Source organism: Hemitrygon akajei, chromosome 3 (genome assembly GCF_048418815.1).
Source record: "Hemitrygon akajei chromosome 3, sHemAka1.3, whole genome shotgun sequence".
Classification (NCBI taxonomy): Eukaryota; Metazoa; Chordata; class Chondrichthyes; order Myliobatiformes; family Dasyatidae; genus Hemitrygon; species Hemitrygon akajei.
Window position 1 is genome coordinate 143,368,772 of NC_133126.1, and position 26,876 is coordinate 143,395,647.

General features: G+C 40.7%; 2 protein-coding genes across 3 annotated transcripts in view; both read left to right on the forward strand.

Annotated features, from left to right (window-relative positions):
• rsrc1 (arginine/serine-rich coiled-coil 1) overlaps positions 1 to 7,748 on the forward strand; it is a 384,446-nt gene extending 376,698 nt beyond the window's left edge. For both annotated transcript variants that reach the window (XM_073040974.1, XM_073040975.1), the window contains exons 9-10: positions 5,651 to 5,794; positions 7,479 to 7,748. In XM_073040974.1, the coding sequence (XP_072897075.1) occupies positions 5,651 to 5,794; positions 7,479 to 7,577 (243 nt within the window). In that variant the 3' untranslated portion in view covers positions 7,578 to 7,748. The remainder of the gene's footprint in view (positions 1 to 5,650; positions 5,795 to 7,478) is intronic.
• Positions 7,749 to 10,639: 2,891 nt separating this feature from the next.
• The window catches only part of mlf1 (myeloid leukemia factor 1), a 38,692-nt gene continuing 22,455 nt past the window's right edge, over positions 10,640 to 26,876 (forward strand). Inside the window, exons 1-5 of the mRNA XM_073040976.1 lie at positions 10,640 to 10,861; positions 17,931 to 18,093; positions 19,584 to 19,661; positions 19,882 to 20,010; positions 21,101 to 21,260. Coding sequence (XP_072897077.1) covers positions 10,827 to 10,861; positions 17,931 to 18,093; positions 19,584 to 19,661; positions 19,882 to 20,010; positions 21,101 to 21,260 — 565 coding nt within the window. The 5' untranslated portion in view covers positions 10,640 to 10,826. The remainder of the gene's footprint in view (positions 10,862 to 17,930; positions 18,094 to 19,583; positions 19,662 to 19,881; positions 20,011 to 21,100; positions 21,261 to 26,876) is intronic.

The following is a 26,876-nucleotide window of genomic DNA, read 5'->3' on the forward strand; positions in this document are numbered from 1 at the left end:
AGCACAGTCCACAAGGTTAAAATACAGTGTGCAAAAGTCTTTTTTATATATAAAAAATTTTTGCCTGATTTTTGCATAGTACTGTAGCAATTTTACTATTGCACTGTACTGCTGCCACAAAAAAGCCGAATTTCATAATGAGAGTGATGATAAATCTGATTCTGATCTGGGTCTCTATTGTGGACAGAGAGTGGGGAGGAGGCAGGGAGAGGAGAATCATGGTTGGGAAAAGGGGAATGGAGAGGGTTGGGAGTGGAATGCACCAGAGAGACATTCTGTAATGATCAATAAGCCAATTGTTTGGAATCAGACGAACTTGCCTGGTGTACCAGGGCTGGTTGTGCCTGCACCTGCACCACCCACCCCCACCCCAGTACTCCTCCTCTGCTACCTGTCCCACATCCCTAGCAGCCCTCCACCTTTGCCATTCCCAACCTCCTTTGCTCCCACCAGATTTATATGCCTAAGACTTTTGCACAGTACTATACTTATGGAAATATAATCAGAGATATCATAAGTAAATATATGTAACTGGAAGAATGTCAGTTTCAGTGAGTTGAAAATACTGTAGATCTGGCCAATGTAAATTAGATTCAAAGACTGAAAGGCAAATGTGTAATTGAACAATGTGTTGCCTTTAAAGAGAAATGCATTTGGGTCTTTGCTAGAATTACCGGTTGAGAGCCTCTTAGCCGAAATGCTTAGGGCTGGAAGTGTTACAGATTTCGGATATTTCAGATTTTGGAATACAGGTTTCCCCTGCCATCCGAAGGTAAAACGTTCCTATGAAATGGTTCGTAAGCCGGAACGTCGTAAAGTGAAGAAGCAACTTCTGAGCGTTCCCAGACCCAAAAAATAATCTACCAAATCATGCCAAATAACACATAAAACCTAAAATAACAGTAACATTAGTGAAAGCAGGAATGATATGATAAATACACAGCCTATATAAAGTAGAAATACTTTTCTGCAATCATTGCAACACTGTCCACCGTAGTGAAAATCTCACGCAAGCGCTCTCGGCAGAAGCACTCTTTCCGGTAACCTTTAAGCTATGAAGCTGCCAAATCATACCAAATAACACATAAAAATACACAGCCTATATAAAGTAGAAATAATGTATGTACAGTGTAGTTTCACTTACCGGAATCGGGAAGACAGCGAGCACACTGATGATGGTGTGTTAGGCTGAGTCATCGGAGGTTGGGGTGGTGGGAGGTAGAGGAGACTGGGGTGTCATCTCATTGTCGTCTGTTTCCATCAGGGCAGGCAGGTCATCATCTTCTATGTCTGCCTGCCTCGATGTCGAAGGTCGAGGTTCGTCGTCTGCAGTGGCTGATGTGGAAGACTTGAAAAATGGCAGTACAGTCGGCCCTCCTTATCCACAAGGGATTGATTCTGGGACCCCTCGCTGATACCAAAAAATGCGGATGCTCAAGTCCCTTATTCAACCTGTCTCAATGCGGTGGTCCTTAGGACACAGCAGAACCCCAGACCTTATTTAACCTGTCTCAGTGCGGTGGACATTAGGACCCGGTGGCGGAGCTCTGAATCCGCAGTGTTTCTGTTCACGAAAATAATCACGATCACGATCGAAAATAAAGGGGAAATAATAACGCGATGGGAAAGAGATGAAACGCCATCAGTCATGGTAAAAGTGTTAGGCTATGTCGGTCAACGATCGGAACAATTTTAAAGGATAATGTAAGAAAGGCCCTGCCCCAGTGAAAGCTACAATTATTACTAAGCAATGCAGTGGTTTAATTATTGGGTTTTGGGTTTTTGATGCTCCACATCAACCTGGCATGGATGGAGAGCGCACTCAAGAGCGGTCTGTCACTGGATTAGGAACTTCTGTTCCCAAGCCCGGCGCTGAAACATACGTTCTTAAGTGTTTTATATGTATTGAAAGGTAAAATATATACTATATACTAAGACAAACATTTGGCTAACTGACGCTAAATAATACCAGATGTACCTGTTCCGACTTACTTAGTAAGAGAACTTCTGATTTTTTTCAATCCCAATCCACGATAACCCACGTACATCCTCCCGTATACTTTAAATCATCTCTAGATTACTTATAATACCTAATAAAATGTAAATGCTATGTAAAATAGTTGTTATACTACATTGTTTAGGGAATAATGACAAGAAACAAAAGTCTGTACATGCTCGAACAACAAGTGCTGGAAGAGCACTTCCGGGTTTTCTCGATTCGCGGTTGGTTGAATTTGCGGATGCGGAACTCGTGGATTAGGAGGGCCGACTGTATGCTTGACTGCTTAGCCTCGCGCATTTTTCTATCGTACAGATCTTTGTAAGCACTCAATCCATCCTGCAACTATGCCCTAAACCCACATACCCTTTCAAAATTAAAGTCGTACTTCTCTGCAATCATGCAGTGTTGTCAATCGCAGTGAAAATATCACACAATTGCTCCACATTCAGTTCCTCGATGATTTCACTTTTGGTCCATTCGCTACTGTGTTCGGTTTTGATTGTTATCCTTTCCTCTTGCAATTGCATCAGCTCTACATCTGTCAGTTCTTGATCATGGGATGCCAAAACCTCTTCAACATCATCTTCGTCAACTTCCACAAGCCAAACTCACTTTGTCCTTACTTCGTTCACCATGATAGAAACACTTAATTATGTCTAGTTTTACGCTAAGTCTAACACCCTTATGAGCTCTTTTAAGCTTTTCCGATACCTTAGAACTCATCTTGCTAATGGATGCACAAAATAAATTGACATAAAGCACGGATGCTCCCAGGCTCGTGTTTAAGCAATACTGGTTAGAATGCAGTTTCGGGGGAGGAGCTTAGTTGCTCGGCGCTTGCACACTGGCTTTTTTTGTGCGCTGCCTTTTTCAAGTGCTGCCTTTTTTCGTATCAGTGAAAATACCTTTTGTTACTGAAAACAGGTAACTAATGTAGGTCTTTCGTAACAGTGAGGTGTCGTATAGCGAACGTTCGAAATACGGGGGACACCCGTATTTGCGATTATATAATGAGATAACTTTGGGATAGGAGCCAAGTCTAAACAGGAAATCCATTTCCATTACTGTACATATATAGCTTATACATATTCCCTGAATGTAGTTTAATATAATATTTTTAATAATTTTGTGCATTAAACATTGAACCATCAGAAAGGTAAGCTCTGGCACCCAGCTAGACAGTCAGTGACTGTTTAGCATCACCATCATTCTCAACTTTGACTTTATGTGCTATTGGTAAGCAGTCTTTATCTTACACTTGATGATCGCACATATGTACTATTGCAGCCATTCAGTGTGTTAGATTTTTATCAGCAATGATCTTGGCCAACGCATCAATGAATTTCTGTACTGCTTCATGATCAGCAGATGCTTTATCACCACAAATCTTTAAAAATGTAATGCCTTCCCTTTTAAAATTCTGCAAACAGTCTGGTGAATATTTGTAACTACCTTCAATTTTGAGTTTTTGTTGTTTCATGATCAGCAATACCGTTAAGCAGCAGATGTTCACTCTGACACCAAATCCATTCTTTCAGTACACGATCAAGATCTTCATTTTTCACTTTATGTCATGCTATTCTATTTTTCATTAACTTCTGTTCAATACTTTCAGGATAGAACTTCAATAGTTTGTCCTTCTGTCTCTTCCGATTGCAGAAACACCAACATCTCTGTCAGATGCTTCACACCTACATCGCTGTTAAATTTTTCCAACAACTTGACTTTCTGTGTTATAGATAAACATAAATTCTTCCTCTTTTTCTTTTCACTATTTCTCATAGAGATAACTGCAGGTCTTTTTGACATTTTCAACCATAAAAATAAGTACAAAATGCATGGTAATCACTGAAAGTAATGCACAAAGGCCTGACTTTGATGACTGTTGAAAACAAATTGGCACCAACATGACCCCACTCAGGGTATGTGAGGACATTTCTCAGAACTGTCTCTGGTGCACAGAGACCTATGCATCGACAGGGTATTTTTCCATTTGTGGCGTCATGTCGTGCTCAAAAAGATTTCAGGTTTCTCAGTTTTTCAGATTTTGAATATTTGGATATGGGATACTCAACCTGTATTTTCAGCAAGGTTATAGGTAAAGCAAAGAAAGGCAGCCTGTGTGTTCAAAGAGGTAGAGAGTAAGATAAGTCAGGAAAAAAGAATGCATGACTGATTATAGGAAAGAGAATGTGTAGAACAGTCAGAGGAAACATTAAAAAATAAATTGGGACAAAGAAGTGAGCGTTTCATAAAAGTGAAAGAAACTTCTGAAGTTCCCTCTGAATGGGTAACTCAATAAGAGATATGGCTGAGTAAGAACTGTAATGATATTCATAACAGTGGAAATGGCTGGATTGCTAAAAGGGCACTTTAACCTCCCTTTATTATGACCTGTATTGACCAATCTCTGCCAATACCCACGCAATTTTTGCAATACTTTCCCAAAAACAGGCCCTGGGAATTTATCCCTCTTTATGTACTTTAAGACCATCGTCCCTTCCTCTTGTGTCATGTGGATATGCTGCAAAACATCACTGTTCTGTTCTCTGAATTCCCTAGCTTCCATAACATTTTCATATCTGTTTAAGATTTCACCCATTGATCCTTAAGGGGCCCTACAGTCTTCACAGTTATATTTTTGCTCTTAATATATTATCACTTGGAATTCTCTTTTACCTTAACTTCCAAAGTGACTTATGACCCCTATTGGCCTCCTAATTCTTTCTTTAATATCTCCCACATCCCCTATATATTTGTTCCTCTAAATCTCGCTCACTACTCAGAGACACCTTTTGTACCATACAAACCCAGATAATCTCACTGGATGGTCCCAAGGGAACATCATATTCTGCCAAGTACTGTCATGATATTCTGTCTAATCAAAACCCCACCAACTCACCCTTCTCCCACCTGTAGTATCTAGGACCTGGAACACTGAGTTGCCAGTCCTGCCCATCCTTCCAATCATGCTTGTGTATTAGCTTTAATATCCCAGTCCTCAGTGCTCTGAGTTCATCTGCCTTATCTTTCAAGCTTCTGGCATTAAAATAAATACAGGTAAGCCAATTAGAGTGTCCTTGCTCCCTGTCCTATTCCTGCCTATCCTTCCTACTGAACTTGCTCACTTTGTATTGTATATTTTCCTCAATTTTCTCATCTGCCACACTACTGCTGTGAGACTTACCCCACCCCTTGCTCGATTAGTTTAAACCCTCCTGACGAGCACTAACTGAGCTTCTTGCCAGGATATTAGTCACCCTTCAGTTCAGGTGCAACCCATCCTTCAAGCACAAATCCCTTATGCACCAAAGAGACCCCAATAATCCAAGGGCCTGAACCCCTGCCTGCACCTCCCTGGTAGTCATCTGTCTATCAGACTGAACCTCTGTAGTGACCATTTCCCTAAAACCCCTGCCTATAACACTCTCTGACTGGAAATGTTAACTCTGTTACTTTTTACACAGATACTGCCTGACCTGCTAAGTGTTTCCAGCATTTTGTATTTTTATGTCAGATTATCAATATCTGCATTTAGTTATTTAACCACTTTACTACGATTCCCATGATAGAATCTGATGAGAGAAGATTTGATTTTTGTTGAGATTTTAAGGAATGTTTATGGTTCAATCTTTATCTGTGCTTTAGACACAAGAACCTACAGAAGCTAAGCATGAAACTGCTGTGCTTAGCAACCGAGCAACAGGCTTGAACATTGAAATCAAACAAGAGGTCGATTATGTTCCTTCTGCCATTAAGTACCAAGATGATGACTCGGTGGCTCATCCTAGCGTAAGTACTAAATTCGAAATTTGTAAACTACTAATGTTACTGAAACAAGAAAGCATATCATCAACTAATTGCAAATAAAATGCACCAACAGTGGTTGTATGTATTACCACTAAAACTTTAATGCATAAGTTAAATGTCAAAATCTTAAAAGCTGTTGATAACAAATTGATGAAATTAAGTTAACCAAGTAGCATTTTTAATGGTGTGGATAACACAACTGGAGTGTGTTAACGACAGCACTGAAAAATACTCCTTCATTAAATTTCACAACCGTGAGCACATGGTTTGTGACTTTCAGTTACAAGTTGGCATCAGCAAGACCAAAGAGCGGATTGTGGATGTCAGGAAGGATAAGACGAGAGAACACAAAGCAATCCTAGAGGGATCAGAAGTGAACACAATGATTTTGGAAGTTTTCTTTTGATATGACATGATATGCAATGTTTTGTAGATTTGCTCAAAAAATCCTACCTCAATATATATTAGATTTCGAGAATGAGACAGTACAATGTGGAAATAGTTGTGGGGGCTGAATACTTTTTCAAGACACTGTATACCCTGTCCAATTTTCATTTGCCATTGGTTTGTTGTCTTTGCCAAAGCTGGAAATAATCGTTCTTGTTTTCATTCTGAATTGAGAATTAAGTGCTCTCAGTTCTATCTCCTAGCAATTCTGTAAACTTTGAATTCAGATTTCTTGTAGGCATTTAATAATTTTCTCTAAAACTGCAAAAACTGATACTATAGTAAAACATATCACTAATACAGTGCCTTGTTAGAAATAAAACACCTCCACCACTTATTTAATACTACTATAAATGCACTTAAGAAATTTCAATAGTGTTTCCCATATAATAACGTTATTGAATTGGGAATAAATGAGGAGGTCTGAGGTAGCAAGATAAAATCAGCATTTGGTGCATAACGGTAGTCTCAATATACCACACAAGTTATCCACATACCTATCCTATATTAACTATTGTCTCTTTGGTACATCCAAATGAGATGCCAGCCTAGAGCAGCTAAGGTTAACGTTATAAGCTCTTGAATAAAAATATGTCAAGGCACGACAGAATTGTTATCAAACAAAATATCACATCGTCATCTGAAGAGATATTAGGGTAAAGATTTATACAAAGATGTACTGAAACAATAAAAAAGGGCAACGTTGTCCTTAACTGGTTGAGGCCTTTGATTCCTGTTTCACTTATTTGTTTAACACACTTTCCTCTAACTGGGACTGCTTCCTTCAAACTGAAAGGTTTCTAATCTGACAGATGCCCCAATCCAGTACTGTTTGAAGATAACTGATTGTCCCTGAAGTGAATGTCAGTGGTTGTTCCCAGGAAAATGTATTCAATGATCCTCCATAATGCTGGAAAAGGAATGATACATGTGAAATAAAGAAACAAGTTTCAATATTACTGCACTGAGTTTCATGTTCCACGACAGAAAGATTGCCAGTTTGTCTTCTCTGAGTTCATGATGTTGTATCACAGTCTGTCACCCTCTGCGACTCTTGTGAAAGAAAATGCAAATGTATACCTATTCTCTTGTAAAGACATTTTCAAAAAGAACTGGACTTGGATGCACTACATTTAGAAAAGTTTGGTTGTAAAATAATTGTAAATTATGTCAATACTTAAAACTAATTCTTTCATTTGGTTCTATTCCACTATTGCAGTTATTCATAGACAAGAAAGAAGCAGAAGAAAAATGGTTCAAGAGATTAATCACTCTGCGACAGGAGAAATTGATGGGTAGCCCAGTGTCAGGATTGTGAACATTTTAATGTTACTTCTTAAATGATTGACTCAGCAGCCATTAAGTTTGTTGTACAAGCTTAAGTGATTAACCTTGCATAAGTAATCCATGGATTTCTACTTAAAAGTCTTCTGTTTTGTATTGTCATCCAGCAATGTTTTTCTTAAATAAAAAATCTGTATATACAGAACATTTTCATCTTTAAACATTATAAATATGCAATTTTTCATAGTGGATAATATTGCTATAGTATAAAACCATTCAGAAAATTACTGCGTGCATAACTACTATACAACGTTATGACATTGCAACAAGTCTTGTTGTATACTTTGTCCCTTTAAAGATTTTGGAAATGTTGACTTGAATTCTTGATCATCTGAGGCAGAATTTTATTCTTAATTTTATTCGTGTGATATCAACATCATGAGCATTGATGCAACAGGAGGCTGTTCCTGAAACTCTGACTATGTCTCTTCAGGCTCTTGTACCTCCTCTTTTGTGGTAGCAATGAGAAGAGAGGCATGTCCTGGATGATGGGGTCCTTAATGACAGATGCCACCTTTTTGGGGCATTGCCTTTAGACAACGTCCTCGATGCTGGGGAGGCAGTGCCCGTGATGGTGCTTGCTGAGTTTGCAACTTTTTCTGATCCTGTGCAGCGGCTCCTGTGTACCAGTTAAAATGCTCTCCATGATACATCTGTAGAAATTTGCAACAGTCTTTGGTGACATAGCAAGACTCCTCAAACTCCTAATGAAATATAGTCACTGTCTTTGTAATTGCATCATGTGGCTACACAGATCAATAAGGTGGTTAAAAAGGCTTATGGAATGCTTGCTTTAATTAGTCAAGGCATTGGGTTCAAAAGTCAGGAGGTTATGTTGCAACTTTATAAAACTCTGGTTCGGGCACATCTGGAGTAATGCACAAACAAAAGAAAATCTGCACTGTACTTTTTTCCATAGATGCTGCCTGGTCTGCTGAGTTCCTCCAGCATTTTGTGTGTGTTGCTCTGGAATATTGCATACAGTTGTGGTCTCCCCACCAGGAAGGATGTTGAGGCTTTGGAGAGGCTGCAGAAGAGGTTCACCAGGATGTTGCCTGGGTCAGAGGGCATGTGGTATCAGGAGAGACTGGATAAACTTGAGTTCTCTGGAGCAGCGGGGGCTGAGTGGAGATCTGATAAATGTTTACAAGATTATGACAGGCATAGATAATGGACAGAGAATATCTGGTTCCCAGGGTTGAACTCTCTAATACCAGAGGGCATACAGTGAAGGTGAGAGGGGGTAGTTTCAAGGGGAATGTGAGGGGTAATTTTTTTTTAACTCAGAATCATAGATGCTTGGAATGCGCAGCCTGGTATGGTGGTAGAGGCAAATGCATTAGAGGCTTTTAAGAGACATTTGGACTGGCACATGAATGTAAGGAATATGGACCTGGTGTAGGTAGGAGGGATTAGTGTTTGGGTGTTTTTGATATTCTTCTTAGCTGGTTCAAGTCAAGTCTAATCACATTTATTGTCATTTAACTAGATACATGTATATAATGTATATAACCATATAATGTATATAGAATCAAGATGTTTCTTCAAACCATGGTTTCAAGCACAGTAGTACACATAACACACATTATACATGATAACTTGCGAAGGTAAGGATAAAATCTACAGATGAACCTCACATAAATAACAAATTAATGCACATTAATATTAAATATTGTAAAGTACAGACAGATTAACCAGTGACACTTCGAATATGATATGGCGGGGAGTTCAGAAGCCTAATGGCCTGGGAGGAGAAGAAACTTCCTCATCCTGACCGTTCTTGGTTTATGCAGCAGTGTCTCCTGCCTGATGGTAGAAAGTCAGAGTTGGACGTATGGGTGGGATTCTTAATAATACTAAGGGCCCTGCGTATGCAGTGCCCCTGATAAATGTCCCTGATGGATGGTGGAGAGACCCTTCAGCATAATCACAGTCCTTTGTAGGAACATCTGGTCCAATGCACAGCTGCACCCTTACCAGATGGAAATGCAACTTGTCAGGACGCTCTCAACAGTGCTCCTCTCAATGAATTTGGCAAAACATTGTGGGCCGAATGGCCTGTTTCTGAGTGGTACTTCTCTATGTTCTATGTTTGTCTTCACTAGATCATTTATTGTGTTGGAGATCACCTTACAGGAAACTGGATTCATCACTCAAAACACCACTTGACTTTGTGCAATTACGAATGAATCTTTGGGCTTGAACCAAAGAGCTTTTTGTTTAATAGTATTGATTATTTGCATAGTGGTATTGTTCATCAAACTTTAATGTATACATTGATTATGTATATAAATGGGTTATTCGTCATAACAAATTAAATAATTTATAGTTCAATCTTTAATGCAAATATCCTGCCAGTTTTAATATTATTTTAGGCACTTTATTATACATATGTAAAAAAAAATTAGCATTGATGCCCATAACAATTGCGAATACTTGTGCACTTGTAACTTAGAAAATCAATTAATGAATGACATATTATTCTTTATAACCTATTAATATTTTTAAACCAAATCGTTCGGTTTACTGAGGATATAAAATTACATTTCTGATATCTATGTTCTAACTTTCATCTTGCGGTATATTACATTATCAAAGTTAGCATTATCATGTAAAATATTCATGGTTAATGCAAAGAGTCAAAAAGATGCAGCGACCGTTACAATGCATATGAATATTGGTTTATGTTTTGCGCATACGAATTTTAAAATACCGATTCAGTGCCTATTAATGCACATTTAGAAATTTTAAGCCCGCTAACTTTCGCTATTTTGTTGTTGCTGATTATAATTCATTTATCGACATTGCAGCAATTTGCAGTAAACGTATGCTGGCTTTCCTCCCGGCACCGTGGGTCTCATCATTGCGTCATGGCAGTCCTTGGGCTGACGTCACTTACGATTATGATGACGGGAGGACTCATTGAACCAGACCGGGAGGCTCGGGCTGTGAAGTGTTCGTATCCGCCAATCACAGCGCAGATTGCCTTCATCTGCCCGGCTGCGTTGTCAGAGCAACTTCTGTGTTTAGCGTCGTCATAACGACCCCCGTTTCTGAATCAAAACAAAAGCTGCGCTGTGCGCGGAGATCTCCCCGGCAGGGGAGGAGAGCTTGGAGGGCTAGAAGTGAGGGCGATAACATCCAAACTGGCAGTGGTCGGAGCCTGAGGAGTCCCAAGAGCGGACAAAGTCCTTCCCGAGCTAAGCACCATCGACGATCCGCCATGTTCCGTGAAATGGAAGAAGACCCCTTCTTCTCGTAAGCTGCCGGTCCTTGAGTTACAATGTTAAATTGGCATATCGTGTCCAAATCCACCTGACCAAGGACGGGGATGAAATCAAACGCACAGGAAGTTTTGCAGATGTTGGAAATCTGAGCAACGCGCACAAAATGCAAGAGGAACTTAGCAAGTCAGGCAGCATTTGTGGAAGGCAATACCAAGACCTGGCCAATAGCCTTCAGGATTGCAAGTAAAGGGGGCAGAAGGCAGAATAAGAAGGTGGGTGGGGGGGCAAGGGAAGGAAAACAAGTTGGCAAGTGACAGGTAAGACCAAGCAAGGGAAAGATGATGAAATGGGAAGCCAGGAGGGGTTCAGCTGAAGAGATAAAAGGCTGAAGAAAGAATGAGAGGGTAGTGGATCATGGAAGAAAGAGGGAAGAGGGGAAGCAGAGGGAGGTGATTGGCAGGTGAGAACAGGCAAAAAGGTCATCAGAATGGGGAATAGAAAAAGAGGAATGGGGCAGAAATAACCAGAAATCAACAAAAATGGTGTTCATGCCATCAGGTTGGAGGCTACCAAGATGGAAAATGTGATGTTGCTTTGGCTCTCGTGGCAATAGAGGAGGCCATGGCTAGTCATATGATAATGGGAACGGAAGGTCAAATTGAAATGGGTAACCACTGGGAAATGTTGCCTTTTGTGGTGGACAGAGTGAAGGTACTCAACAGAGTAATTCCCTTCTCGAGCTCAGGTGTTACCAGTGCAGACGAGGGAGGCTGCAGTGGGAGCAGCAAAGACAAAACAGATAACTGCTACAGACCAGCAGGTGAAGCATTGCCTCACTTGGAAGGACTATTTGAGCCCTGAATTGTGTTCAGGGAACGGGTGTAGCACTTGGTTTTACTTGCATGGATAAGTGCCAGGATCAAATCAGTTCAAAAGGGACGGCAGTAAACTTTGCACTTGACTCCCTTCAGCTAGGTGTTTGCAGTATAGATTCCTCAACTAATTGTAATGACCAAGGTGTATCCAAAGTGCTTGCTGTTTGCCAATCTGCTCATTTACTTCTCTCACTTGGAAAATACTTGAATGGGGATGCACTTTTTTTAAATACTTTATTTTCAAAATTTTCAAAACACAATAAAATCAACAAGAACATATAAGCTCAGACATAAAAGGATAGAACATTAGATGGATGCCTATTGTACAGAGTGCTCAAAAGTGCTAAACATTAAGTCTCAAATGAGGGGATGCACTTTTTAATAGAAACACACTTGATTTATAACCTAGACACACGTTGGGATGAGGCCGTGGTTTCTGTACACAACTTCTGAATAATTTCGAACGTTTGGAATCAATGAGGATAAGGACAGGGACGGATGTGGGGTGAGGGGGTGGATGGAAGCAAACTTGCTGATGCTGTTGCTGTATTCTTAAAGTAGAACATATTTAAGAGAAAAAAGAAATGAATCAGTTGAGAGCTTGGTTACAAAAGGATTAAAAGAATGCCTCGCATAGCTGTAAGTAATGGGACAAGAAATGATTTTAATCGCATACTATCCACACAAGTGGATAAGTGCAGCTCCAACAATCTTTTGTAATATACACGATGACTTGGATAAGAACCTGGGTGGTAATTTATGTATGTTACAAGTAAGAATATTAGTTTATTGTCATACTATATACATTAGGGTGTAAATGAAATTCCTTGTGTAAAGCTCAGTATAAACAGTATGGATTGATAATAAATACTGTATACAGTGAAGTGCACAAAACAACAAAACGCTGCAAAGATTATGTAATCTGAAGTAGTGTAAGAAGAATGCTGAAGTGACAATAATGAAATTATCAATGGAGAAGAATTAACCATTCTGGCTACCTTCTCACCCCTCTCTTCTCACCTGTCCTTCACCTCCGATACCCTCCTCTTTTCCTTTCTTCCATGGTCCATTGATCAGATTCCTATTTGTTCAGCTCTTTAGCTTAGCTCATCCACCTATTAGCTCCCAACTTCTAACTTCATCCTCCTTTTCCCCCATCCACCCACCTTCACCCTCAGCTGGTTTCACCTATCATCTGCCAACCTGTACTCCTTTCCCTCCCCTCACCACCTTGTTCTGGCTTCTGCCCCCTTGCTTTCCAGTCCTGATGAAGCATCTTGCCCTAAACATCAACTGCTCATTTTCCTTCACAGATGATGCCTGATCTGCTGAGTTCCTCCGCCATTTGTGTGTTGCTCAAGATTTCTAACATCTACAGAATCTCCTGTATTTAGAGAATTTTAAATAATGCATCTGTAGAACTAAAGATTGGGGAATATAGCATCTCCACCAGGAAGGGAATGTGAAAGAGATGATTGTTTCAGAAGTCTGATAACAGTGGGGAGGAAGGTGTTCTTAAGTCTGGTCATCCAGGCTTTCAAACTCCTGGCAGCTAATCCTAGAAAGTAGAAGAGAGAATAGGAATGGCTAGGGTGGTAGTCATCCTTGAAGATAATCTTTGTCTTCCTAAAGCAGTAAACCATGAAACTGGACTGAATGGGAATTGATAGGCCTGTGATGAACTAGATGGTGCCTACCACCTTCTACAGATTCCCTTGGTCCAGAACAGTACACTTGTTACATCAGGCTGAGATATAATCTAACCGGAAATTTTCCATACACTCTTAATTCTGGAGAAACTCAGCAAGTCAGACAACATCTGTGGAGGGAAATACCGTAAATGGTCAATGCTTGAGGCTGAGACCCTTCATCAGGACAGGAAGGCAAAGGGGGCAGAAGATGAGGTGGTGGTGGTGGAAGGAGTACAAACTGGCAGGTGATAGGTAAGACCAGGTGAGAGATAGGTGACACTTTAACTGTGCGTCCAGGTGAGGCAACAGTTCACCTGCTGGTCTGTAGCAGTCATCTATACGGTGCTCCCAGTGCAGCCTCCTCTACATTGGTGATTCCTGACCTAGACTGGCGAACGGCCTTGTTGAGCACCTACGCTCTGTTGCAAAAGGCAAAATTTTCCAGTGGCTACCTATTTCAATGTGACTTCTCATTTCCATTCTAATATGGTTGTCTATGGCCTCTTCTACTACCATGAAGAAGACTCAGATTGGAGGAGCAACACCTCATATTCTGTCTTGGTAGCCTCTGACCTGATGGCATGAACATTAATTTCTCCAAATCCTTGTAATTTCACCTCCCTCTGATTCCCTCCTCTTTCTCCTTCTTCCATGGCCCACTGTTCGCTCTGATCAGATTCCTTCTTCAGCCCTTCTACATATCAACCCCACCCCCACCCCCCTTTAGCCCTTACCTGGCTTCACCTATCACCTCACACAAAATGCTGAAGGAACTCAACAGGCCTGGCAACATCTATGCAAAAGAGGAAACAGATGATGTTTTGGGCCAAGGCCCTTCATCAGGACAGGGGAAAAAAGATGAGAAGTTAGAGCAAAAGGGGGGTTGAGGTGAGGAAGAAGTAGAAGGTGGTAGGTGATAGGTAAAACTGGGAGTAGGGGAGGACTGAAGTAAAGAGCTGAGAAGTTCATTGGTGTAGATAAAGAGATAGAGTAGGAGGAATCTGATAGGAAAGGGTAGAAGACCATGGAAAAAAGGGAAGGAGCACCAGGGAGGTGATGGGCAGGTAAGGAGAAAAGGAGAGAGAGAGAAATGCAAATGGGGAAATGCTGAGGGGGGGGGGGGGGGGCTATACTGAAAGATTGAGAAATTGATGTTCATGCCATCAGGTTGGGGGCTACCCAGACAGAATATAAGGTGTTTCTCCTCCAACATGAGCATGGCTTCAGTTGCTTCATTAATCGACTTCCCAGCTCTTTACTTCACCATTCCCTTTCCCTGTTTCACCTATCACCTACCACCTTGGACTTATTACTCCCCTCCCCAACCTTCTTGCTCTGACTTCTCATCTTCTTTTCCAGTCCTGATGAAGGGTCACAGCCCAATTCATCGACTGTTTACTCTTTCCCATAGACACTGCCTGGCCTGTTGAGTTCCTCCAGCATTTCATGCATGTTGCTCAAGATTTCCAGCATCTGTAGAACTCTTATATTTAAGGAATTTTATGTGGAGCATCTGTAGAATTTTGATGGAATCCTCGCAGACAAGCCTAATCTTCTCAAATGTCTTAGAAAGTAAACACAGTGATTTGTTTTCTAGATCACAGCATCAGTGTGGAGGGACTAGATAAGTTTGCTGGTGATGTGGATGCCAAGAAACTTGAAGCTGTCAACCATCTCAACAACTGCTTCTTTGATGTGGACGTGATTGTGTTCACTTCCCCACTCCCTCTGATAATCTGCCAGGTTTCTTTTGCCCTGCAGGGCTAGATTGTTGCCCTTATCCAATGATACAGCATTTGCGATCTCTTTCATTGTTGTTGAACAGGGCTACAAGAGTGATATCACTAGCAAGTTTGAGTTAGTATTGTATCCGGTCACACAGACATGAGCATGCAGAAAGTAGATGAGCATGCAGCCTGAGAAACTGGGTCATGGTGGATGAAATATTATAACCAATTTGAGGCTGAGATCTGCCAGTCAATAAGTTCAGAAGCCACTTGTAGAAGACGGCAATGTTTCCTAATTCCTAGCATTATATTTCCTAATTACTACTGAAACTGCAGCCCTGCAATTACTTAACTTTTCGATAAGATGGCTCCTTTGTTATATCACTTCTCAAGCCAAATGTAAACTTTTAGCTTATTAAGTGTTTTAAACAGCCACATCAATAGATAGATAGATAGATACTTTATTCATCCCCATGGGGAAATTCAACTTTTTTTCCAATGTCCCATACACTTGTTGTAGCAGAACTAATTACATACAATACTTAACTCAGTAAAAAAAAATATGATATGCATCTAAATCACCATCTCAAAAAGCATTAATAATAGCTTTTAAAAAGTTCTTAAGTCCTGGCGGTAGAATTGTAAAGCCTAATGGCATTGGGGAGTATTGACCTCTTCATCCTGTCTGAGGAGCATTGCATCGATAGTAACCTGTCGCTGAAACTGCTTCTCTGTCTCTACTCAAGGAATGAACAAATTTGCTTGATATTGACTGTTAATTAGCTTGAAAACACGCATATTTTTGATCTAGGGTCGAATTTTGACTTGGAAGATCACTCCAGTTTGGGAGGGGTTGTGGGGATAGGGTTGTTTGTCAGTAACGTGGCCGGATGGACCCAAACGCAGGACGCAGACACTGAAGTACTAGGGGGAGGGCAGGATGGGGATGCCATGGCATTTAAGGGTAGAGCTGGGGTTCAGGTAGATAGAGTGTTAGGCAGGCAGAGCGGAGTGGGCTCCCGGAGTTCAGGCAGGCAGAGCGGAGCGAGCTCCGGGAGTTCAGGCAGGCAAAGCAGAGCGGGCTCCCGGAGTTCAAGTTCAGGTAGACAGGCTCCCGGAGTTCAGGCAGGCAGAGCAGAGCGGGCTCCCGGAGTTCGAGTTCAGGTAGACAGGCTCCCGGAGTTCAGGCAGGCAGAGCAGAGCGGGCTCCCGGAGTTCGAGTTCAGGTAGACAGGCTCCTGGGGTTCAGGCAGGCAGGCAGTTCCCCGGGGTTCAGGCAGGCAGATCTAGGTGGCTAGATAGGCTGGCGGAGAGCCCTCCCTGGGCGGGCCACATATATCTCAGGAAGGGCCGCCTCCCAGGCGGAAACACCAGAGGCCTAGGCACAACGCGAACCCCTAGGCAGGTGCAGGGCACAATCCCAGAGTTCAGGCAGAAGAGGAGGACGGGGCAGAGGAGAGCCTTCCCTGGGCAGCGGCAGACCGGCTGGGCCTGCCCGACGGAGGCAAGGGATAGGAACGGGCAGAACCACTGTCGGGCAGCAGCAGGTCGGCCGGATCTGCCCGATGGAGGCAAGGGGTAGGAACGGGCATAGGTCCAAGGTGACCAACAAAACAGTCATGATAACAGGAAAATCGGGAATGGCCGGCAGACAGCGTGACCGCATGAACTAGACAAACGAGCAGAGAAGCGGGGCCAGCGCATGGGAAGAAAGGTGGGGAAGAGAACCAACCTGGTAGTACTGGTACGGGGCAGAGAAGCGGGACCAGCGCATGGGAAGAAAGGTGGGGGAGAGAACCAACCTGGTAGTACTGGTACGGGGCAGAGAAGCATGATGAAGAGTAGATCTGAGCCCGGACAGGATAACAGAATGCAGAGAAGAGTTCAGAGCCAGCGGGGAAACAGAACAAAATGACCACCCGCCTGCTCCCAGTCCCAAGGCCCCTTATAAACACCTGCAGCTCAATGAGTTACAGGTGTGCTTCCTTGAGCCAGAAGGGTCCTAACTAGATCATGGGTGACAGGAGGGACAACTGCAGGACCCGGAGTCTGGAGCCCTCGGACCGGATCCTGACATTGTTAAAAAGTTTAAACTGGAGAAATCAACAGAGCTTTGGAAATTGTCTTCAACCATGCTAACTTTTGCAAAGCTGCTGATTTTGACATCTACATCATCTACACTTTTATATCTGCTATTTTGCATGAGGACCCATATTGCATTGTGTTCTCCTTACAGTTTGGTGTTCCTACTGTAAGACCTATGAAGTCCAGTTTGTGAATGCATGTCTAAAAAGAACAAAATTAACTATGTGCACTAGGTTCCATAATCCACTGTCCTGTCCTGTCAGATTCCTCCTTCTTCAGCTCGGCACCTATCACCTACCAGCTTCTTACTTCATTCTCACTCTCCCACTCACCCACTTTCCCCTCACTGTGTTTTGCCTATGACCTCCCCTGTCTCTCCCTTCCCCCCCTTCCCCCATTCTGGCTTCTTCTCCCTCCTTTCCAGGCCTGATGAAGTGTCTCAGTCTAAAACGTCGACTGTTCATTCACCTCCATAGATGCTGCCCGACCTGCTTAGTTCCTCCAGTACTTTGCATGTGTTGTTATATCAACTGGGTAAAGTTTTTTTCAATTCAGTTACAACAACCTAATTACATTCAAGATCTTTTATTTAAATTGATGGATGAAAGAATGTCAGTCACATTTTTCACAAAATGTAACTTTTAAAACATGAGTTAGGAGGTTTTTAATGAGTGTCATAAATTTATTACATTTTTAAAAAATAATTTTCTCTCCAATTTTAGGGACCCTTTTCATTCACATCAGGAAAACCTCAGTCAGTTGATGTCCAGTTTTCCAATTCAACTGGATCAAGACCTCTTGTTGAATTTCCCAGATGACAGAGTTCCTCCTCAGACATGCCCAAGGCAACAGAGCTTGACGGACAGGAACAAGCATTCAGTAGTGGTATGCGCTTGTAATACGGGAAATGAAATTTCTCAAATGGGTGATGAGTATGTAAATATAACTATTTTCCATTATAGTATCATATACACACACACAGTACTCTGCAGAAGTCTGAGGCATATGTAAAAAATGTTTTGAATCAATCTATGACAAGCTCAAAATGTGTACTGAGAATAAAAGTATTCCACTTAGGAACATTGTTTCTTGTGGAGCAGATGGAGCACCATATGACAGATTGCCATGCTGGTGTATTGACATTTATGAAGAAAGAAATTCCAAGTCTATTTGCAATTCTTTGTGTAATTCATCATCAATATCTTGCAGCCAAAAACCTCAGCCAGCAACTTTTTTCAAGCATGACTCTTGTAGTATCTGCTATCAACAAAATAAAAGCTCATCCATTAAATAGCAGAATATTTCACCAGTTATGCTAAGATAACGATGAAAAGTTTGAACACTTGCTTCTTTCCACTGAACTGTGTTGGCTGTCAAAAGGCTGCTGCTTAAAATGTTTTTTTTATCTTTTCTGACACTGTGGTTGAATTTTTGCTCAAAGTCAACAAGAGCTTGGGAAGCATGATTGAACTTCCACGTGGAGATGTGGCATATCTAGCTGATCTGTATGACAAAATGAACGTTCTAGATATGAAGCTGCAAGGTGAGAATTACTATTTAATCCAGGCAAAAAGTGCAGTGTCCACTTTTAAATGAAAATTGGAAATATATAAGCAAAACATTGGGAGAAGAATGTTCTCACAGTGTCCTGCATGGAAAGTGTGGCACTCTCTTTCACAGATGGTGATTTTCAAGAGTACTGCTCTTGTTCTGATGTCAAATGTTTTAATTAAAAAATCAACCTGTGTAGCCTCCAACCTGATGACACGAATATTGATTTTTCTTTCTGGTAAACCAATTCCCCCCCCCCCACCTTTCTTTTCTCCCCACTCTGAACTTTTACCTCTTCTCACCTACCTATTAATTCCCCTGGGACCCCTCCTACTTTCCTTTCTCCTATGGTCCACTCTACTTTCCTGTCAGATTCCTTTTTTTCCAGCCCTTCACCTTTCCCATCCATCTGACTTTGCCTATCACCTTCCAGCTAGCACCCTTCCCCTCACATTACCTTTTATTCTGGCATCTTCCCCCTTCCTTCTCAGTCCTGAAGAAGGATCTCAGCCTGAAAGGTGAACTATTACTCATTTCCATAGATGTTGCCTGACCTCTTGAGTTCATCGAACATTTGTATGTGTTAATTAAAAATTCACCTTTTTTTATTCCTGATCTAATGTGTGCAAGAATGGCACATTCCATTCTTTAGCAACTGATGGTAAAATCCAACCAGTGAATAAAACATAATCTTACTTCATCCTGCTATTATAATGTTGCCATTCATTAATATGTGAAGTGTAAAATTTAATTTACTGAATGCTACTCATAATTTGCTGGTTACATTCCTTAGATTTTTTATAACCATTTTTGTGTTTACTTAGGCAAGTAGCTCAGCAGATCCTTTCAGATCAATGATGGAAAAAATGAGAAAAGAAATGATTGAAATGCAACACAACATTGTAAGTGTAATGTTATGTAGGTAAACAGCCAAAATCTCGTATTTTCCACAACTACAACCAAATGTTAAAGTTGCCTATCAAATAATTTAAAGTTATATATTGTGATTTAGGTTTAATTTAGTCCACGCTTCCAGAGTTTTATCATGTTAATGTTCATTTAGCTTTGCAAGACAACTGCAGCCTTTAATTTTTTTTTTAAATGTGTATATTTTTTCAACAGAAAAATACATCTCAGCATCCCAAAGATCATTCTTCAAACACTTCCACTGTAATGAGCTATTCAAAAGTGGGAAATGAACCTCCTAAAGTGTTCCAGGCTTCCAGTCATGTATACTATGTTCCTGGTGGAGTAAGTATTCTGAAATAGTGAATTTCTCAATAGGTCTAAACCAGGGGGTAGACAACCTTAAGCACAAATGATTTTCTAGCATGCGTTATTCATTCATTTGAGGCAAAACATAACTAGATGTATTTAAATGGATAATTCCCTTATTTCAACTTTTTATGGCATTTATCTGGCCCACTGTCCACTCATTAAAACGCGATCCAGCACCTGCCAACCCCTGGTCTAAACAGTTCTGTTAAAGTATATGAATGTCATTATTCTATCACTTTCAGTGTCTATTTGGAAGTGAGTTGGTCATGGCCTGACTTAAAAAGCAAAACATTGGTGAAAGGAGCCACAAAATGGATCTGTGTTAGAAAGTATGGCTTAGGGAGTTCCTAGAAGGAAATGCTGGATGGGATTTAAGTAATGTGGAACAAATGTTGTCCTACAGCCAGTCATTCTGTCATTAGGACTCAAGTTTTGCTGTTCATAAATTTTATCAACTAAGTTGGGATGGATGATCACTCTAATTGTAAGCTGCACACCTTGGTTTCTCCAACTCATCCAGCTACTAAGAATTTTGTTTGAGATTGATTGATAATTATTTTATTAAGTATGATGGGGAAGTGATTTGATTCAGTCTCATTACCCCAGTCTGGCTGTAATTCAGGTCTGGCTACATTCAGGTACAGTTTTTTTTAGAGGAATGAACAGAACATTGCAATTATCAATCAGCATTCCCACATCTCACTTTTGGATATAAGGAAGGTCATTGATGAAGCAGCTGCAGAAGATTGGATCTTTCTGCTGGGCAAACTCCAGCCGGTGGTGGAATGATTCCTATTGACTTTGTTTTCACTGAAGTCTGCTGCCCTAATTCAATTCTTCTCATATTTTCATATTTTCAGTGTTTACTGATTTAGGGTCCCATGAGTTATGTAAGTATAATTATACAGAACAAGGATCAATCTTTACGATTTGAAACCTGTTAAAACAGTTAAATTATTTTAATATCCAACTAAAGTTAGTGATAATTTGTGTTGGAAAATGTAATCTTTAGGTATTTTGGAAACATACTTGGAAAAATATTAACAATCTAGGAATTTTACAGCTTAAAGAGACAAGACGGGCCATAAAAGACTCTGAAAGTGGAATTGAAAAAATATCAATTGGCCATCACATTAAAGATCGTTCTCATGTCATTCAGAAAGTCAGAAACCAGAAAACAGGTGATGAAGAAGTCAATCAAGAGTTTGTCAACCTAAATGAAGGTGAGGCATCTCCATCCTGGCTGTCTCTTTCAAAAGATTGCAATTAAGTACATTGAAGTTAACAACATATACAGTAAACATTGAAAGAATTTCTCAATTTCATTATTTTAGGATTATTTTCATGACCCAATCATAACCAATGCTCTGGAATTATATTTGTTCAACTTCTATTTCTATTTGTACTGTCTGACTGATTCAGAATGTTATCAACTCATTTAAGATTGTTATTTAATCCAAAGGCAATTCATCCAATGTAGTAATCTCTGGATTATTTGCAGTACCACATGCTAGTCAGGGCAGGAATGGGATGATAGTATAGATGAATGGGTGGTTGAGGATCTATTGCAGGGGGAAGAATTTCAGATTTCTGAATCATTGGGATCTCTTCTTGTGAAGGTATCACCTGTACAAAAATACAGGTTACACCTGAACTCAAGGGGAACCAGTATCCTTGTGTGTAGGTTTGCTAGAACTATTAGGGAGGATTTACACTAGTTCGGCAAGGGATTGGGAGCCGGAGTGATAGCGCTAAAGATGGGGGCAGTTGGTATGCAAGTAGATGCAGTGTGTAGTAAGATTGAGAGAAAGGACATGCAGATGATAGGGCAAAATTGCAATCAGTGAATATGAGTTGAATTGTAACATGGGGGCAAAGTCAAAAAGGGTGATAAATACAAGACTAATGGTATCATATTTGAATGCACATAGTATACAGAATATGGCAGATAATCTTGTAGCGCAGTTAGAGATTGGCAGTTATGATGTTGTGGGATACCTACATCACTGAGTCATTGCTGAAAGAAGATCCCAGTTGGGAGCTTAACATCCATTACTTTTGTATTGAAAGGACAGGCAGGTAGGTCTGTGTTGGTGAAATCAAATCCTTAGAAAGTCATGGCGTAGGATTGTAGAATCATTGTGGGTAGAGCTAAGAAATTGCAAAGGTAAAAAGACCCTGATGTACATGCTTCTGAACAGTAGCTAGGATGTGGACATAAATTACTACTAGAGATAGAAAAAACGTCAAAAGAGTAATGTTATGATAGTTATGGGGGATTTCAATATGCAGGTTGATCGGGAAAATCAAGTTGGTGCTGGAACCCAAGATATGGAATTTGTAAAATGCCTGGGAAATGGCTTTTTAGAGCAGCTTGTGTTTGAGCCCACAAGGGGAAAGGCTATTCTGGATTGGGTGTTGTGTAATGAAGCAGATTTGATTAGGTAAAAGAACTCTTCAGAGACAGTGATCAGAACATGATATAATTTTTCCTGACATTTGAGATGGAGAAGATAAAAGTTAGATGTATCAGTATTAGAATTATCAGTATTATGTATTATCAGTATCAGTATTATTAAATATCATGTATCAGTATTAGAATGGAATAAAGGGAATTACAGAGGCATGAGCAAGGAGGTAGCCAAAGTTGATTGGAAGGGGACATGAGCAGGGATGAAGGCAGAAAAATGGCTGAAGTTTCTAGCAGCAGTTGGGAAGGCACGGGATATATACATCCCAAAGGTCAAAAAAGTATTCTAAAGGAATGATGAGGCAACTGTGACTGACAAGAGAAGTCAATGACAGCATAAAAGCAAAAGAAAAAGTGTATAATATAGTAAAAAATAGTGGAATTTAGAGGTTTGGGAAGCTTGTAAAAACCAACAAGGCAGCTAAAAAAGCCGTAAAGAGAGAAAAGATGAACTATAAGGCGGATACAATAGGGTCTTAGAGGCGATTATGGTAGGATCCTTAAGAGACTCCTGGATAGGTACATGGAGCTTAGAAAAATAGAAGGCTAGGAGTAACTCTAGGTAATTTCTAAAGTAAGTACATGTTTGTCACAGCATCGTGGGCCAAAGGGCCTGTATTGTGCTGTAGGTTTTCTGTTTCTATAAGGGTAAGCTCGCCAATGATAAAACAAGGATACCAATTTCTTTTTCAGATGTACTATATAAAGAGTAAAGGAGAGGGAGGCAAGAGTTGATATTGGACCACTGGAAAGTTATGCTGAAGACCTAGTAACGGGTCAAAGAAATAGCGGACAAACAGTGTCTTCACAGTGGAAGGCACCAGTAATATGCCAGAAATCAGAGAGTGTCAGGGCACAGAAGTGAGTGTAGTAGTTGTTACTAAAGAGAAGGAGCTTGGAAAGCTGAGTGACCTGAAGGTAGATAAGTCACCTAGACCAGATGGACTATCCACCAGGGTTCTGAAATTGGTAGCTGAAGAGATTGTGGAGCAGTAGTCATGATCATGGGGTTAGAAACATAGAAAATAGGTGCAGGAGTGGGCCATTCGGCCCTTCGAGCCTGTACCACCATTCAGTATGATCATGGCTGATCATCCAACTCAGAACCCTGTACTTGCTTTCTCGCCATACCCCCTGATCCCTTTGGCCACAAGGGCCATATCTAACTTCCTCTTAAATATAGCCAATGAACCGGCCTCAACTGTTTCCTGTGGCAGAGAATTCCACAGATTCACCACTCTCTGTGTGAAGAAGTTTTTCCTCATCTTGGTCCTAAAAGGCTTCCCCTTTATCCTTAAACTCGTTCTGGACTTCCCCAACATTGGAAACAATCTTCCTGCATCTAGCCTGTCCAATCCCTTTAGAATTTTATACATTTCAATAAGAACCCCCCTCAATCTTTTAAATTCCAATGAGTATAAGCCTTGTCGATCCAGTCTTTCTTCATATGAAAGTCCTGCCATCCCAGGAATCAATCTGGTGAACCTTCTTTGTACTCCCTCTATGGCAAGAATGTCTTTCCTCAGACTAGGGGACCAAAGCTGCACACAATACTCTAGATGCGGTCTCACCAAGGCCTTGTACAACTACAGTAAAACCTCCCTGCTCCTGTACTCAAATCCCTTTGCTATGAATGCCAACATACCATTTGCCTTTTACACCGCCTGCTGTACCTGCATGCCCACCTTCAATGACTGGTGTACAATGACACCCAAGTCTCGTTGCACCTCCCTTTTTCCTAATCAGCCACCATTCAGATAATAATCTGTTTTCTTGTTCTTGCAACCAAAGTGGATAACCTCACATTTATCCACATTAAATTGCATCTGCCATGAAATTGTCCACTCACCTAACCTATCCAAGACACCCTGCATCCTCTTAGCATCCTCCTCACAGCTAACACCGCCGCCCAGCTTCGATTGGGACTGGGAATACCTGGGGTCTAGCATATGTGTTTGTTTGTGACTGGGACTGGGGTTTGGTATGTTAGTATATGTTGGTTTATTTCAACAAGCTGAAATTAGATAGAAGGGATACACGGCAATATCTTTGTCATTTAGTCAACCGGTGGTTCAGAATCCAAGTCGTAGAGTATCTTAGCACTTTCCATTTGTTTTGACTTGTGTTGAGAGCTCAATCACAGAATGAGTGCCCTGGAAGCAATACTTCGACCTGAGGATATGCCTATTTGTAAAGTATTTTCCAAGTTGATACACTAGAAAATACAGGCACTTGCGGGTGTAACTGCTGGCATAAGTTTGTAAGATACGAAGCTGAAGCTGGAAGATCTTCATACATGGACAGGCTGCAGTTGCTGTCTAATGTTGGAGGGTCAATGTGGAAACATGGACATTCAATTATTTAAACATGATTAAGTATTGGACTGTTGACCATTTGACACATCCAGAAGTTCAGATTAAAAGTTCAAATTACTGCCAGTTTCAGAAAGCAAAATATGCTTCACAGAGAAATGGTTATGAGTTCTTTCCATATTGAAGTATTTATCTATGCATGAAGACATAAACTTGAAACATCTAGTTTCTTGTCCTAAAATTTGTTGATCATAGTTTATCCTGTTTAGCCTGTTAATCATGACAAAAAATTAGAAATCTTTCTGGAAAAGAAAATAGTATTTTTTGCAAATGCAAGATTGGTGTATTTTTTGTCAACTGAGTATTTGAATTCAGAGATGTCAAAAGGCAGAAGTGTTGATTATACAAAGTGAATTCAGAAATCAGCAATGATTTTATTGTATGACAGAGCAGTTTTGATTATATAATGGTTTGCTTATGTAGAATTGTTTTCTATGAATGACTTTATAAGATGCAAATTAAAATACAATAAGTACTCATGGCGGAGAAAGATTTGTCATGTACCTTTCACTGGGTCTTATAACAAAGTATCAAAAAAACAGTGTGGATCTATTCAAAAATATGCTTATTACTTGTAAGAAGTACCTCTACTCCTCAATGGATGGCAGGCAGCTTCTGATTTACCGTTTACAAAGTTCTGTGATTACAAAGTGCAGGCTATTCTTTGGCTTTTGCCTGTTCTGGGAGTCAGCTCCATCAGTACTCAAGGCCATTCAGTTTATCAACCTCCTCTTAGTTACATAATGAACAATCATTAGGACATTAAATGCATCCAGCCATGTAAACACTTAACTTATAGCAAAGCACTCTGGGACTATACAGGTTCTATTTTATCACATAACAAGATTAAATACATTAAACATCTCAAAGTTTCAAATATATTTCCACATTCCCTCCCTTTTGTCATTACATTACAACACCATAATTTCATAAGCTTCTGCTTTAGAATGCAGTAATCAAAGAGGCATCAGACATTAATATAATGATACAGTCTGAGCTTTAGTCAAGCAAAATCCCCTTTTCCTAGTCCACACTAACAGGTAGCTATTTTCTAATACTCTCTTCTTCTGGGTCCGAATGCCTTACATGAAAGTTGCAAGTGGATGACTGCCGATATTATAATACCAATGGAGACTGCATAATGCAGGGTAGCAGTCCATCATTCTCTCATCATCCCGTCATCCCCAGCAGCCTCAGTTTCCTGTGGGATTATAATTATTGAACTGATCTCCTGCTTCTTAACCTTCTTGGTGGCATCTTGGATGTGATCTCTCAAGTGAATTATATTCTCTTGATTCATCTAGAATGCAAGTACAACATCCTAGGTCAATCAGGGGCTCACGTGCCTCCTTTCTCAGCTAAAACCAAATCCAAAGCCATTGAAATTTGCAATGCCACTGTATGGACCGTCACCAATTCTGCCAACAATTTAGATAATGCTTATTGGTTTGATTGAGAGTATATGCAGTTTCATTTGCTAACTTTTCCAATGTTGATACCATGTTAATCAGTTCCCAAGCTGCCTTGCTGGTTCCCTAGGTAAGTGTTAACTTCCCCGGGGACAACATTAAGTCCTTTTTACCCTGAGGTTATTGTCATATGGGATTATACCATCCTCTGGAACACTTGTTTCCAAATTTATATCCCCATCTTCTGCCAGTGACATTCTGGCTATACTGATAAATGAAGGAAGGGGGCTGTGTTTCTGAGTCTTATCATCACTGTACCAGAAACCAAACATGTCCTGCCTGGGCTGAGGGCTTGGACCACTTAAAGTAAAAGTTCATCTCTGTTCCATTGAAGAACACAGGTAAAAGGAGCACACCCATTTCTACATGTGCCAGGACAGCCATATAATCCCAGTAGCTTGAGTGTTCGTGGCGGTCACACAGGGAAAGGGCAAGAGCTAATCCAACTATCACTGATTTTTTTTAATCTCATTAGGCATCTTCTTGCACTGAGGTGTGAATCCACAATGGCTTTCCTCTTATGTCGAT